The sequence below is a fragment of the Babylonia areolata genome, chromosome 8 (assembly GCF_041734735.1).
Source record: "Babylonia areolata isolate BAREFJ2019XMU chromosome 8, ASM4173473v1, whole genome shotgun sequence".
Taxonomy (NCBI): Eukaryota; Metazoa; Mollusca; class Gastropoda; order Neogastropoda; family Buccinidae; genus Babylonia; species Babylonia areolata.
Genome location: NC_134883.1, coordinates 38698441 through 38713157, shown reverse-complemented (window position 1 = coordinate 38713157; position 14717 = coordinate 38698441). Strand labels below are relative to the sequence as shown.

At 40.7% G+C, this 14717-nt stretch overlaps 1 protein-coding gene across 5 annotated transcripts in view; it reads left to right on the top strand.

Moving 5' to 3' along the window:
* Positions 1 to 14717, top strand: part of LOC143284780 (uncharacterized) — a 124863-nt gene that overhangs the window by 88880 nt on the left and 21266 nt on the right. For all 5 annotated transcript variants that reach the window (XM_076591780.1, XM_076591778.1, XM_076591781.1 and 2 more), the window contains 3 exons: positions 8351 to 8433; positions 9519 to 9598; positions 10613 to 10828. In XM_076591780.1, the coding sequence (XP_076447895.1) occupies positions 8351 to 8433; positions 9519 to 9598; positions 10613 to 10828 (379 nt within the window). The remainder of the gene's footprint in view (positions 1 to 8350; positions 8434 to 9518; positions 9599 to 10612; positions 10829 to 14717) is intronic.

Genomic DNA, 14717 nt, shown 5'->3' with positions numbered 1-14717 from the left:
TCATTTAAGCATTATCTTCTAATCCCCTTATATCTGCTGCATCAGTTAAAATTGGTTGTATTTGAGTGTTAATTGACTTCCAAAGCAAGCTAGGATCAGTTGTGTTGAACGTCCACGTGTATCAGAGAGAGAGAGAGGGTGGGATGTGCGGCACTGCACTACAGAGACCAATTGCTGAAAATCAGACCTTTCTCCCCTGAGACATTTTGTCTGGCCAGGCATGGCGCAGCCCACCTCCACCCCTCCCCCCTCCCTTCATCCAATCCATTCCTGTCTGTGGCAGTGTCTGTGTCGGTAAGAGTAGTAGCTATAGGCTAAATTTAGCTTATGCGCAAAAGTCATGTAGTTGCTGGACCACAACCGGCCCATTGGACCTGAAGGAAGTACAATTGCTTTGCTGATGGGATCACAGAGATGGGAGGGGAGGAAGGGGAGGAAGCCAGACGTTTGTCTGTATCGATGCCGGTATTTGGTGATGAAGGTGACAGTGCTTGGTTCCACTCTGCTCTGTCTGCTGTTGCTTTCCGATAAAAGATGAGTCTGTGTATGTCATTAGCTGGGTGATCATCCCTAATGTAGACATGACCCATCACTTAGTATTGGACTGTCCAAGGGAAATACTCACAGACAAGCAAACAGACAGACAGAAAAAAGACAGAAACAGCTTTAAAAAAAATTCATTTGAACGACATGGTCCGTGGGGTCATCCACAGCCAGAATCACCGCCACAGCACTTTCCAGCAGACAGGTGCTTCAAGTGGCATCCTTGTCCTTATCTTCATCCATCACTGTCTGGGACGGCGTGGATCAGAACACTGAAAGAAATCTCTCCCCAGTCTCTGACAGCCCACGTGATGTCGGAGAAAGGCAGAATAAGCAGGAAAGTAGAAATCCCAACCTTTCATGGGCACCACTTTTCCTCATGTGTATTGATAAAAGGGTAGGGCGAGTGAAACGTGACTGCCTTTCTAAATCGCCTTTCCCCGAAGTGCGCAGTATCGAAATGAAACACTGTGCAAGGTTAGCACGAAACCTACCTAGATATGGTACAAACGTGGTTACCTTAACTCTCTCCATACGAACGGCGAAAGAGACGACTTTAACAGCTTTCGCCCCAATTACCATCATCAAAATATTGCAAGAGGAAGGCTCTTATACTGAAGAGGTGAATGTTGACAAAGAATACCACAATTCTGACGACGGAAGCTAAAGGTTGGGTCATTCAGACACCCACTGGACATCCGAGGGGTCTGTGTAGAGGAGAAGAGAGGACTGGCCGTACTGAGTGAGTTAAAACTTACTCATGTTTTAATCTGAAACATTTTCAGATTATTTACAAATAAAACCTGGATTTTTTTCTAGTCTACAGGCTCTCTTGTGAAATGGGTATTTAAGATTATATCGGTTGCTTTCACTCTACCGTATCGTCGGTTTTCGAAGAATTTGTAAATTGAGCATGGAATGACTTAGCTGCTTTTTTCCTTTTTGTTTTTGGTACAGTTGCTGCTAGTTTTGGTCAATATTTATTATCAAATGACATGATCTAAAATAAGACAGTGGGAGATACGTACATAGAAAGATATATAAGTAGATAAATCGATAGATGGACAAACAAATCCGAGAAAGAGAGAGAGAATGAATGAATGAATGAATTAATTTTATTGTTTTTAGATACATTGATCCCTAAATAAGGGTGAGCAAAGCCCATGGCGTAAAACATTGTTAAATGAGAGAGAGAGAGAGAGAGAGAGAGAGAGAGAGAGAGACAGACAGACAGACAGACAGACAGAGAGAGAGAAGAATATGATGCCAACTTTTACAGCTGTGATAATATTGTTTAATCAAAAATTCTACCCGTTAGACTTTCTGGCTGGGTAGACTGGCCAGTGTTCTCCTTCCTGCCCCCCCCCCCTCCCCCTTCCAGTGCTGAAAAGCCTGATCCTTCTTTGGCTGCAACTTCCTTTGATATGTAAAATGTGGAATCAAAAGAATATGCATGAACATTAACCGGTGATAAAGATTCTTCATGTTTATCAAGACAGGAAGCAGAGAGAGAGACACAAAGAGAGAGAGAGAGAGAGAAAGAGAGAGAGACAGACAGACAGACAGAGACGAAGAAAGAGGGAGAGACAAAAGCATAAACAGATAGACAGGGAGAGAGAGAGAGAGAGAGAGAGAGAGAGAGAGAGAGAGAGAGAGAGACAAACAAACAAACAAACAAACAAACAAACAAACAAACATAGGGATGAGAGACAGGGAGAGAGAGAGAGAGAGAGAGAGAGAGAGAGAGAGAGAACATTTTTTTTCGGCAAATTACAGTTACTTTCATCATTTGCACGTCTCTCTCTCTCTCTCTCTCTGTGCGTGCGTGCGCACGCGCGCCTGCGTGCGTGCGTGCGCGCGCGCGCGTGTGTGTGTGTGTGTGTGTGTGTGTGTGTTGTGAGTGAGAGAAGGCTGGAAGGAGAGGTAATGGAGAGGTAGAGAGGAGGGAGTCAAAGAGACAGGGAGATAGAAGCGAACAAGTATCTTCAGGGACATCCATCATCAGGAATCTGCCCACGGCATTCCCCAACTGCCACTGGCCTCCCTGTCCCCCAAACCCCCTCCCTCCATCACTGTCTGTACAATCACCTTTCCCCTGTGACCTTTTTGCGTCATGACTTCCTCTGGAGGTCTGGGTATTGATAGGAAAGATATACAAACAGAGAAAGAGAGAGCATCAAGGAGAAATACATACATACATACAGACAGACAGACAGAGAAAAAGAGAGAGAGCCTTGGTCGTTGCATGTCAGTATGAGAGATGGAGAAAACAAGGAGAGAGGGGGTTGGGGGGTGGGGACAGAACCCAAAACACAAAACGTTTTTTTGTTTTGTTTTTGTTTTGTTTTTTCCTATTACTATTTTTCATTCGAGTATTAAATTATCAGGTATTGCCTATTCTTCCAATCTGTCTTTGCCAATCCACAGGGAGACAGGGAGACAAAGAGAGACGGACAAACAGACACACAGAGACATAGAGAGAGGGTGTGTGGAGCGCGAAAAAAAACAGAGATCAGTTTTTAATGACTATATCTGCAGCGGTCGTGTACAATCAGAAACCTCTCCGTTGCACTTTCCGAAAGCTGAGTGGTGCGCTATCGATCACTGTCTGCACAAAACTCATTTTCTCTCTGGCTTTTGGTCGTACGTTCAACTGGGGGTTGGGTGAGTGAGAAGGGGAGGAATGGAGAGAGTGGAATGGCAGGTGGGGGGCGGGGGGGGGGGGGGGGGTTCGGGGGGCGGGAGGATGTGGGGTGGAACGTGGAGCCAGAAAAAAAGTTAACGATGTGTTTGCCCCACAGAGACAGCTCAGTGCTTAGTCTGAGTTATCGTGTGTTAAATAGAAGGCAGAGAGAGAGAGAGAGAGAGAGAGGGAGAGGGAGAGAGAAAGAGGGAGAGAAAGAGGGAGAGAGAGAGGGGAGAGAGAGAGAGAGAGAGGGAGAGAGAAAGAGGGATACGGATACGGATACGGATGGTTTATTCAATAATAAGGCCATGGCCCCTCATGAAGGGGGTACAGTGAACAGTAATTCACAACAATAAATGCATACTAACAACAATACACGTCGGTAAATGTTCAACGACAAGCTGAGAATACACAACAAATAATTAACTACATAGTGTATTGCGTTTTTTAAACGCTTTGTACAAGTAAACAGCAAACTGTTTTGCAATGGTTTCGTTTGTCGATGACATCAGCAAAACAAGTCCAAATGAAGTTGGGCGTGTGTAATACTTTTGTGGAATTAACTGGGATCTAAGGTCTTCCAAAGCAGGGCAGCATAACACAAAGTGAAGTTCAGTTTCATCAGCACATCTACATAATGGGCAAATAAGATCACAGTCACTGAACTTACGATAACGAAGACAATGCAGTAAGATTTCGGAAACCCCTAATCTGAACCTTGTCGTGATATATTTTAAATGTCTATCCATTTTCATTGATAAATAAGTTGGAATAGAATGTATATAATTGAACCGCTTATAAAACCTGAAACGATCGCTTTCTTGAACATGATTTGACCAATCTTGCCATCTACAATCAATTAATCTTGTACGAAACACGCAAATAAATCCATTTATGTCGCCTACCCCCTGCTGTAACCAAACATAGCCAAACCCCAATTCATTTAATTTAACCCTAACCTTTGACACCCAGTTTACCTTACCCCTTGAGTCTAGATCATATAACATGTTATAAGCTTTTTTCGGTAGCCTTGAATTTTCCATTTGTGTTATTTTTAACCAATAACTAATACATCTTACTGCGGAATTAAGATAAATTGGATACCTATTCGTCTCACCATAGATTAAATCATTTGGTGTTCTCATGGCGACTCCAAGAAACCTTTTTAGTGCAAACAGATGGACATTCTCACAGCAAGCAGCAGCATTAGAAAGACCCCAAATCTCCGCTCCATACTGAACAATGGGCTGTACTTGGGAGTCAAACAGTTTCATAAATAGGTCTAAAGACTGATTTTCTACACTTGACAATTTTTGCATAATACAGAGTAATGCGTGCTTGGCTCTACTTGCAAGATCTTTACATGCAACCGTGAAACTCAATTTAGTTGAAAAATATATACCTAGGTATTTATAAGCATTCACTACAGGCATCACTATCCCATTATAAGCCCATCTTTCCCTCATTCCTAAATATCCACCTTTTCTAAAAACAATTATATTACTTTTTGACACGTTTACTTTCAACTGAAGTGATTGTGCAGCTCTAGATAGACTATTTAATTGAATTTGCAGACCCACAACAGTTTCAGACATTAACACAACATCATCAGCTAAAAGAAGGATAAACAACTCTAGAATATCACCAATAAATTGTGCACCGTGCTTCCCATTTCTGACAATTTCTGAAGTTAGTTCATTGATAAAAAGAGAGAAAAGAACAGGACTGCAGACATCACCTTGTTTCACACCAGAAGTGCATTGAATATAATCTGTCATCTTATCTCCACATCTAACCCTAGCTTTCACACATGCATACATGCTCATTATACATTTCAACAACTTGCCGCGAACACCTGCTTTTAAAAGAATAGGCCATAGAATTGTTCTGTTTATAGAGTCAAAGGCTTTCTCAAAATCAATAAAAGCAACATATAGTTTTCGATTTAAAGAGAACTGTTTTTGAACAAAGGCCATCAAAGTAAACATGTGATCAACAGTTGAGTAGTTGCGTTTAAACCCTGCCTGGTATTCACCTGTGATATTATTATCTTCTACCCACTCTTGCAGCCTCTGATTAATAACTGTACTGTACAACTTACTACTTATATCGCAAATAGAAATTCCTCTGTAGTTATTCGGATTATTCACATCGCCTTTTTTATACAGTGGTAAAACAATAGATTCAGTCCAGTTTTCAGGATAGATTCCTTTGTCAAACAGCGAGTTGAAAAAAGTTACAAAGAAATTCACAATCAAGTCAGATTTACTGGCATATTTCAGCAATTCACCAATTATACAATCTGGTCCTGCAGCTTTACGATTTTTTATTTTTCTTATAGCAAACATCACTTCTTCTATTGAAATTGGTCGATTAAAATAATCTTCATCCTCTACATCTTGTTCCCATTGCAGTACACTGTCAGAAATAACATCTTTTGTCAGTAGAGTTTTAAAGTGTTCAAACCAAACATCATTAGTAATGTTATTAACTGGCTGTTTTCTTTTAAATGACATTTTACGTATATTGTTCCAAAATTCTTTCTGGTTCTTAATAGAAGCAATGAGTTCTGTTAGCAGTGTGTCGTTAAACTGTTTTCTCTTTCTTTTTAGTAAATGTTTGTATTCCCTTCTGGCTTTGCAAAAACAATGACGATCATTAACATCTAAAGTATGTCTATATTTGTTAAGTAACCTGCGAACATTTTTTCTAGTGCTGCGACATTCTGCATCAAACCAATCTCTTGGTTTTATCGCATTTCTAATATTTACTTGTTTTTTCATATGTTGAGCAGCATCTTTAATACATACATTAAAAACGTTCAATGCCTGATTTATATCAACACTAATTAGACTAATTGCAAAGTTTATTTTTTCTTGAGATTCATCAGAGTTTACATTACGAATGTATGTATCAGCCAGGTTGTCATTCCACACATATTTTTCTAATACAAAATGATATTCAAATTGTGGTTTTTTCAGTTCAACAACACTGTCTACAAAACGGAGTTCCACAGGCATATGATCAGACTCAATTCTGTCAGACACACGAAACACACATGAATCACATAATAATGCATACATTTCACAAGACATAATAACATAATCATTCACACTGCATCCACTGTCCGATATATACGTGTAGCAACCTTTCTGGTCGCCGTGACACATTCCATTAAGTATGCACAAATCAATTGCAGTACACATATTCAACAACAGTTTTCCGTAATTGTTAAGAACCGAGTCTTCAGAACATCTACCAATACTAACTGGGTGACTTTTTCGCTGAGACTCGAATTCTGCTGAAGCACCCTGACAGTGGTGGGAAAAATCACTTGTCCTGCCATTCAAGGGAGAGAGAGAGAGAGGGAGGGAGAGAGAGAGAGGGAGGGAGGGAGAGAGAGAGAGAGGAGGCGGAGAGAGAGAAAGAGAGAGAGAGAGAGAGGGGACACACACATATATATATATATAGCGAGAGAGAGAGAGAGAGAGAGAGAGAGAGAGAGAGAGATTGTATGTGAATGAGAAAAAGAGATTATGTGTATGTGTGTGTTTGAGAGAGAGAGAGAGAGAGAGAGAGAGAGAGAGAGAGAGAGAGAGAGAGATTGTGTGTGTGTGTATGTTGCGCGCGCGCGCGCGTGTGTGTGTGTGTGTGTGTGTGTGTGTGTGTGTGTGTGTGAGACAGACAGACAGACAGACAGAGAGAGAGAGAGAGAGATTGTGTGTGTATGTTGCGTGTGTGTGTGTGTGTGTGTGTGAGAGAGAGAGAGAGAGAGACAGACAGACAGACAGACAGACAGACAGACAGAGAGACTGCACAGACAGAGAAGAGAAAAGAGTCCACACACACACTCACCCCAAACCCACACAGGGAGTGAGAGACATGGCCACACAGACACCGACACAGACTGACAGACAGAAACACAGAGGAAAGGAATTTTACGTTTCTCTTTCCAGGGATGAATTGTTTCTCTGTTCGGACAGGGTCTTGGTAACGCTCTGATCCATTCAGTCTTTTCCGAATCTTTCTTACGAAGGATTATTGACTTTTTTGTTTTGTTTTCGGAGACGTATGACAGGATGGGAAATACTCACTGTGACTGATGGGTTAAGTGGTTCCTGTCTTTGTGGAGAGTTAGTTCAAGTCTGTGATCATCTGACAGGTAAGGGGTGTGGGGGAGAGGGGACACGACAATCGACTGAGCGTCATTCAGTTGGAAAGAGCGAGGGAGAGGTTACGGGTTGTACATTGCTGCTGGAGATACAGTCGTTAAGTCATCTGGTTTCCGCTGTATGTATATATCTTTCGCCTCTGTCTGTCTCTCCCCACCCCTCTCTCTGTTAGTCTGTCTGCAGATATGACTGTCAAATCGTTATCTCTTTTCCTCTCACCATCTCTCTGTCTGACTGACTGTCTGTCTGTTTCTCTTTCTTTCTCTTTCTGTCTAAACAACAGTTCGAAGGATTCTTAATAACAATTCATTACACTGATTAGAACGGAAGAGTGTCATTTAGTCTGTAATGACTCTTTCTATTTAAAGGCCAATGGCCGTGTTTCGTTTTCTACAAAGCATGACCGAGTGGAAATTTTCCACTCGAATGGATGAATCAATCGGCAAAGCAGCTCTTGTTTTTGGTACACGAGCGGGCATGTGTGTGTGTGTGTGTGTGTGTGTGTGTGTGCGCGCGCGCGCGTGCGCTATATGGTATGTGTGTGAGTTTGTGTATGCGGGCATGTGTGTGAGTGTGTGTGTGTGTGTGTGTGTGTGTGTGTGTGTGTGTGTGTGTGTGTGTGTGTGTGTGGTTAATAAGTGGCATAAAAAGTGAAGCATTAATGACAAACACTCGTTTGTGTAGAATTTTGAATCATGTTTCTATAAATAAGGTTTTTTCTTCTGTCGCTGTGTTCTTTGTTGTTGATCCCCTCGTTATCTCTGCTATTCCATTTGCATTTGTATTCAAAATCTTAAATTGTATGCTGCTTTGGTTTGATATCAAGTTTAAAAAAAAGTGTCTTCTTTGTGCATCGTTATATACCAGTCATCGTCATCGTTAGCGTCTTGCACATCGCCGGCGTCTTTCTTCTTCCTTTCTTCTGACTGTGTCTGTGATCACTGTGCAGGCCGAGAAACTGAACCCAGAGTCACAGTCGTTCTACACAGTGACGGATTTCCATCATCCTTGCATCTTGGACTTTTATGACAGGTACTCTTTCGTTGCATGCATTTTCGTGTATTTTCGTGTGTGTGTGTGTGTGTGTGTGTGTGTGTGTGTGTGTGTGTGTGTGTGTGTGTGTGCGTGCGTGCGTGCGTGTGTGTGTGTGTGTGTGTGTGCGCGCGCGCGTGTTTGTGTGCTTGTGCGTGTGTGTTCTTTCTTTTATTTAACGTCTTTTCACTTTGAATGATATTAGATGTTGTGTGTGTGTGTGTGTGTGTGTGTGTGTGTGTGTGTGTGTGTGTGTGTGTGTGTGTGTGTGTGCGCTAGTGTGTGTGTGTGTGTGTGTGTGTGTGTGTGTGTGTGTGTGTGTGTGTGTGTGTCTCTGCGAGTATGTGTTTGTGACTGTGAGTGAGTATGTGTGTGTATGCACGCGTTGCGTGCTCGTTGAAGAAATGACCTCGTGAAAGAAAAGCACCACACAGTGATGGTTCCGTTACAACAGACAGAGCAGCAAAAAAGGGAGCAAAGAATTATACAGATAGTATAAAAGTATATTGCCCATTTCATACGAGGAAATAAGTAATATACTAGAAAGAGACTTTTATAGGTGCTTGAATTCAAGTCTAAAACCTCGTCAGTTGACTCTCTCAGACTTTGGTCCGATTCGCAGACCAATTCTGAGTTTAGCTTTCAGACTATTATCAAATTCATTACGGACCAAGTATTGTTCTAATGTCGAGTGCATATGCTTTAGTAACCTGACAATTGAGCATATAATTTTTGACTGTAGCTTGATGAAGCCTTATGTACGCGAAAGTGTGTCTTCACAAGTGACTGATAACGTTGATGTTTTTGACTTTTTGCATTCATTATCAGTTGTTTTGCTTGTTACTTTAACAACTTCTCTTTTACGAAGTCCTTTAAGTAATTTCCTGTAATTGTAGTTAGATTTTTTTTTTTCAAATTTCACCCTCATTTCACACTCATTTGCCCAGTTTCCCTCATTCACATCCCCACCCCTTCTAACCGATAATACTCGATCAAATGTACATATATTAATACTTTAACAAAATGCCTTCAGTCACCGATATGTGTGACGAGGACATTAAACAAACTTCCTCCCTCCGTTCCAGGTTCCTGTTCACGCTGAGTGTGCCGCACACCATCACTGACATCAACCTCACTCCGGACAAACCCAGCCAGAAACAGCTGGGTAAGGCACACAGTCGCTTCCATTACCAGTTCCTCTTCCATTCCACAGGTGGAGCGGTGGCCCAGCGATAATGCACTGGACTAGGAAGCCAGTATGCACGGGTTCGAGTCCCATAAACAGACAGAGAGTTTCACTCCACCCCCTTCTTCACGCGACCTTGAGTGAATGTCCAGGGTGCTAATCTTTCGGATGAGACGATAAACCGAGGTCCCGTTTGTGGCATGCACTTATCACATGTACAAGAATTCACGACAAGGAAAGGTTTGTCACTGGCAAAATTCTGTGGGGAAATTAACCTCGGTGGTGAAACAAATACTTTTGCAATACAAAAAAAAAAAAGAAAAAAAAAAAGAGGTGAGATTTCCGCTGCACTGTGGCGACACGCTCTCACCGGAAAGAGCAGCCCGAATATTTCACGCAGAGAAATATTTAGAAATACGATACGATACGATACGATACGATACGATACGATACGATACGATACCATACCATACCATACAACACGATACGATATGATACAAAACATACCAGACTTTGCAGGCGAGCCTGCGAGCGAGAAAGCAGTCAAGCATGCATTTAGCTGACCACACTTGCTCCATCCCTTCCAAATCACACACACACACACACACACACACACACACATACACACACATACACACACACACGCGCGCGCGCACACACACAATTTGTGACGAATGTCAATGATAAAACTGCGATAAGTATTATTGTTTGAATACTCTCTGGATACAAATTTGTGACGAATGGCAAGAATTATATAACGATGGGTATTTAGATTTAGAATGTGAAAATAATTTGAATTTGATATCAAGCTATCCATGGAGAGACAAAAACCAAAACAAACACTATGACTGTAATTTTACGCTTCAACAAATTTTCTTATACCTTTTAAAAATTGGTTATTTTATAGCAAACCGTTCCCAGCTACATTTCTGTAACAAACCGCTTTTTAACCAGCAACCAATGAATAAACACTTATCATCATTTTCCTCACAGATTCGAACCCAGACCTGTACAGCCGAGGCCCGTCCAGAGTCAGCAGTGCCCACAGCAGCTCTTCCACGCGGGAGGCCTTGCAGGAGGCCGCGGAACCATTTCGCTGCGGCACCCCGGCGTCTGCGGACAACAAGTCGGCGGCACGGCGCCGGAAAGACTACGGGGAGGCCGTGAGGAAGTTCATGGCCAGGCCCAAGACAGCGTCTGAGTTCCTGGGTGAGGGTGGACTGTGCTGCCTGCAGAGAGAGAGAGAGAGGGAAAGAGAGAAGGGGGAGAGAGAGGGGGAGAGAGAGAGATTGAAGAAAAGAAGGGGGGGGGGGCAGAGAGAGAGAGAGGGACAGAGACAGAGAAGAGGGAGACACAGAGAGACAGAGATAGACACACAGAGAGAATCTGACGGAGAGAGGGACAGAGAGAGAGAGACGGGGGGGCGGCGGGGGGGGGGGGGATTGGGGGGGGGGCAGAGAGAGAGAGAGAGGGGGGGGGAAGGAGGAAGAGAGAGAGATAGGGACAGAGAGAGAGAGAAAGCGACAGAGAGAGAGGGGGGACAGAGAGAGAGAGAGCGACAGAGAGAGAGAGAGAGGGACAGAGAGAGAGAGAGGGACAGAGAGAGAGAGGGGGAAAGAGAGAGAGGGACACAGAGAGAGAGAGAGAAGGAAGAGACAGAGAGACAGAGACAGATAGACACAGAGAGAGAATCTGACGGGGAGAGAGAGAGAGAGAGAGAGAGAGAGAGAGGGACAGAGAGAGAGACACACACACAGAGTGAATCTGACAGACAGACAGACAGACAGAGAAAGAGAGAGAGAGAGAGAGAGAGAGAGAGAGAGAGAGAGAGAGAGAGAGAGTTTATATATACCAGCATTCACATACTCATACTATGGAAACTACAGACCGTGTCTTACTTTTTTGGCAATTTCATATTGTCTTAAAAAAAGTAATCTTCTCTAAATAAGTTGTTTTTGTAAGACCTAAAAAAAATATCTGCGAATCTAACCTCTTCTTCCACTTTTCAACTCCTATCCACTTGGAAAACAGAAATTTTATCCATTATTCTGTCTTTATAAATAATTCTTAGCTGACATAATGAAAAAAATTACCTCACTCATTACATCGTTGAATCGGGTTATAACTGTGTTCCTGGTCACTCCAGTGTTGAAGTTTTCAATGACAATGCAGTGCAGTATTAAGCTTATAATAAGAATGTGCTTTTCGAGCTTCAGAGTGGATTACAAATACTGCATCTGAAGTTTAAGAAAAAAAACTGCTTCATACATGGTTTTGAAAAATGTCCTAATTGACCCCTACATGACCATATGTCTGCAGTGGAATGGAAATAGAATATTCTATATTATTATTATCATTTTTTAAAAATAAATATTTTATTCGAGTTTAACATTTAATACATACAGACGGACATACAAAACCAACATCTGAAGTCAACAATATTTGCCACTGTGCACCACCTAAACTGCAAATCAGGAAAACAACATAACACTGTCTTCATACAGAGAAAACAACAAACAAAAAAGTCACATGCACTGTATAAAACAAGTAAGTAAATGAAAGGAAAAAGAAAATAAATAAAAGAACAAACGTTACATTCGTGGTTGTCTTTCCTCCTCCTCGTTGCCTTCAATCATTTTATGTATGGGTACCATTTTCTAGAAAATGCTATGGACATCATTTCCATCGAGTGTATATATTTTTCGGTTTTATATATGTTTCTTAGGTCTGTTAGGAAGTACTTTATACATGGTTTGATTTTATTTATTCTGCATTTATAAATGAAATGTTTCGCCACTAGAATGATATGGTCAAATATTTCACCTGTTTTCGTAACATCATCATTTCCAAATAATACTAACTCTATATTAAACTTTACATTTGCACAATTTTCACACTTTTCCTTCAAGACATTCTCTAAGTCCCCCCCAAAAGAGCTGAGTAAATGTACAGTGCCATAAGTAGTGTTGAATTGTGTCTATTTCATTTTTACAGAAGTTGCACATGTCGCTATTTGTTATTCCCATTTTTTTGAGTATTTTGTTTGTAACCAATATACCATGACATATTCTAATCTGGAACCATTTCAATCCTACTTCCTTTATGTTTTACACTTGTTTCATAGTGGTATCCCAATTTATTGCAATGTCTAGTTTTTGCTCCCACTTGATAAAAGAATTTATATTGTATAGAAAAATTGGCTCAAGTAATATATCATAATAAATTTTAGATCCTTTCCTAACATTAGCTATTATCTGCAGTGCTTTTGGTTCTTTATTGCAAGTTTTGTCTGTGATAGTAATATTGTTTGTACGCAGGTAACTTTTAATGGAACGTATAAATCCCATATACAGTAAATAATTAACTTTAACCTCATATTTTTCTGTGAAATCTTAATGACTAAGGAAGCACCCATTTTCATCTACAATATCTCTAACCAGAAAAATACCTTTACTTGTCCAGTTTTTTTTAATAAACTGTCTTATTACCGACTTTAAATTTGTCGTTATGAAAAAGTGGTTCTACGAGTGCCTCTTGTGCTTCTTTTAACCTAACATGTTTTGTAAAATTCTCATATACCCAATATACATCTTTCCAGAAACTATTGCATTCAGTGTTTACAAATTTTCTTGGTCCGTACTGATCCAGGGAGTTGATTTCTGGGGATTTGACTAACAGTATTTTTTCCACTTTGCTGTTCCTGTGTGTAATTTCCTAATCCATGATATTTTTAGAGCCCCTATGTACATTTGTATATTTGGAATACCCAAACCTCCATTTCCAATATTATGTACTGTATATATTCTTTTAATCTTATCTGTTTTGTCATCCCATATAAATTCATAGCACAGTTTCTGTAGTTGATTTATCTCTTTGTCCGGGGGATTGGGAAGACGAATCCACGAGTAAATGAGTTTTGAAAGTATGAGTGATTTTAAAATAGCAATTCTACCAAGGGGTGTACATATACGTTTTGACCAAATCTTGAAAAGCCTCTTAGCTTCTATCAATTTGTCTTTTGTATTCACTTCAGTTATTTTTGATAGATCTTCTGTGAACCAAATACCTAAAAGTTTATATTTGGGGGGGGTTCCATTTCATTTTCTTTTCCAGTAGATACCGGCGTTTTGAGTTCTTCATTCTTCCTAACCAGACATTTAATGTTTTATCATAGTTAATTTTTAGCCGTGAAAATTCTTCAAATCCCTCTAGTGTTTCAAACAACTTTTCATACGATTCTTTATCTCCTTCTAATGTGAATGTTGTATCATCAGCAAACTGACTAATTTTAAAAATGGTATCTAATAAATTTATGCCTTTAATTTCTTCATCTTCCCTAATCTTGCACGCCAGGATTTCTGAGCATAATACAAACAGATAGGGTGAGATTGGATCTCCCTGGCGGCATCCTCTTTGTATTTTCAAGCCTTTGAATACTTTACCGTTAACAATGACATATGATTTTATATCCTTGTAAAAGGTGTGAATCCATTTACATAAATCTAAGCCAAATCCATAGGCTTTTGATACAGTGTTCATATATGACCAATTTAATGAGTCCAGTGCTTTTTCGAAATCTATTGATACTAACAAGCCTGGACTATATTCAATTTCTAAGTAATGCATAATATCATACAGGGTTCTTATGTTATCACCAATATATCTACCTGGAATAAAACCTGTCTGATCTTCGTGTATTAACTTTGGTAGAACTTTCTTGATTCTATTACACTGCTGTCTAGGCTATAAGCAGAACCACACACTTAGCCGACTGTGAGATCCCCCTGTGTGTGTGTCTGCGAGTATGTGTTTGTGACTGTGAGTGAGTATGTGTGTGTATGTGTGTGTGTTTGTGATCTTTTTTCCTCCGCTTCATAATCCAAATCATCAATGAGGAGGTGGGGGTGGGGGTATCTAGCGACAACAACAACAACAACAACAACAAAACAAAAAACAACAACCAAAACCCCCCCAAAAAAAACAGAGAGAGAGAGAGAGAGAGAGAGAGAGAGACTCTCCTTTGAATGCCCTGCTTAATTGAATGCTTATTTGAAGGCTTGTGCCACATAATTTGGAAAGTCACATCAGCATGGACAAC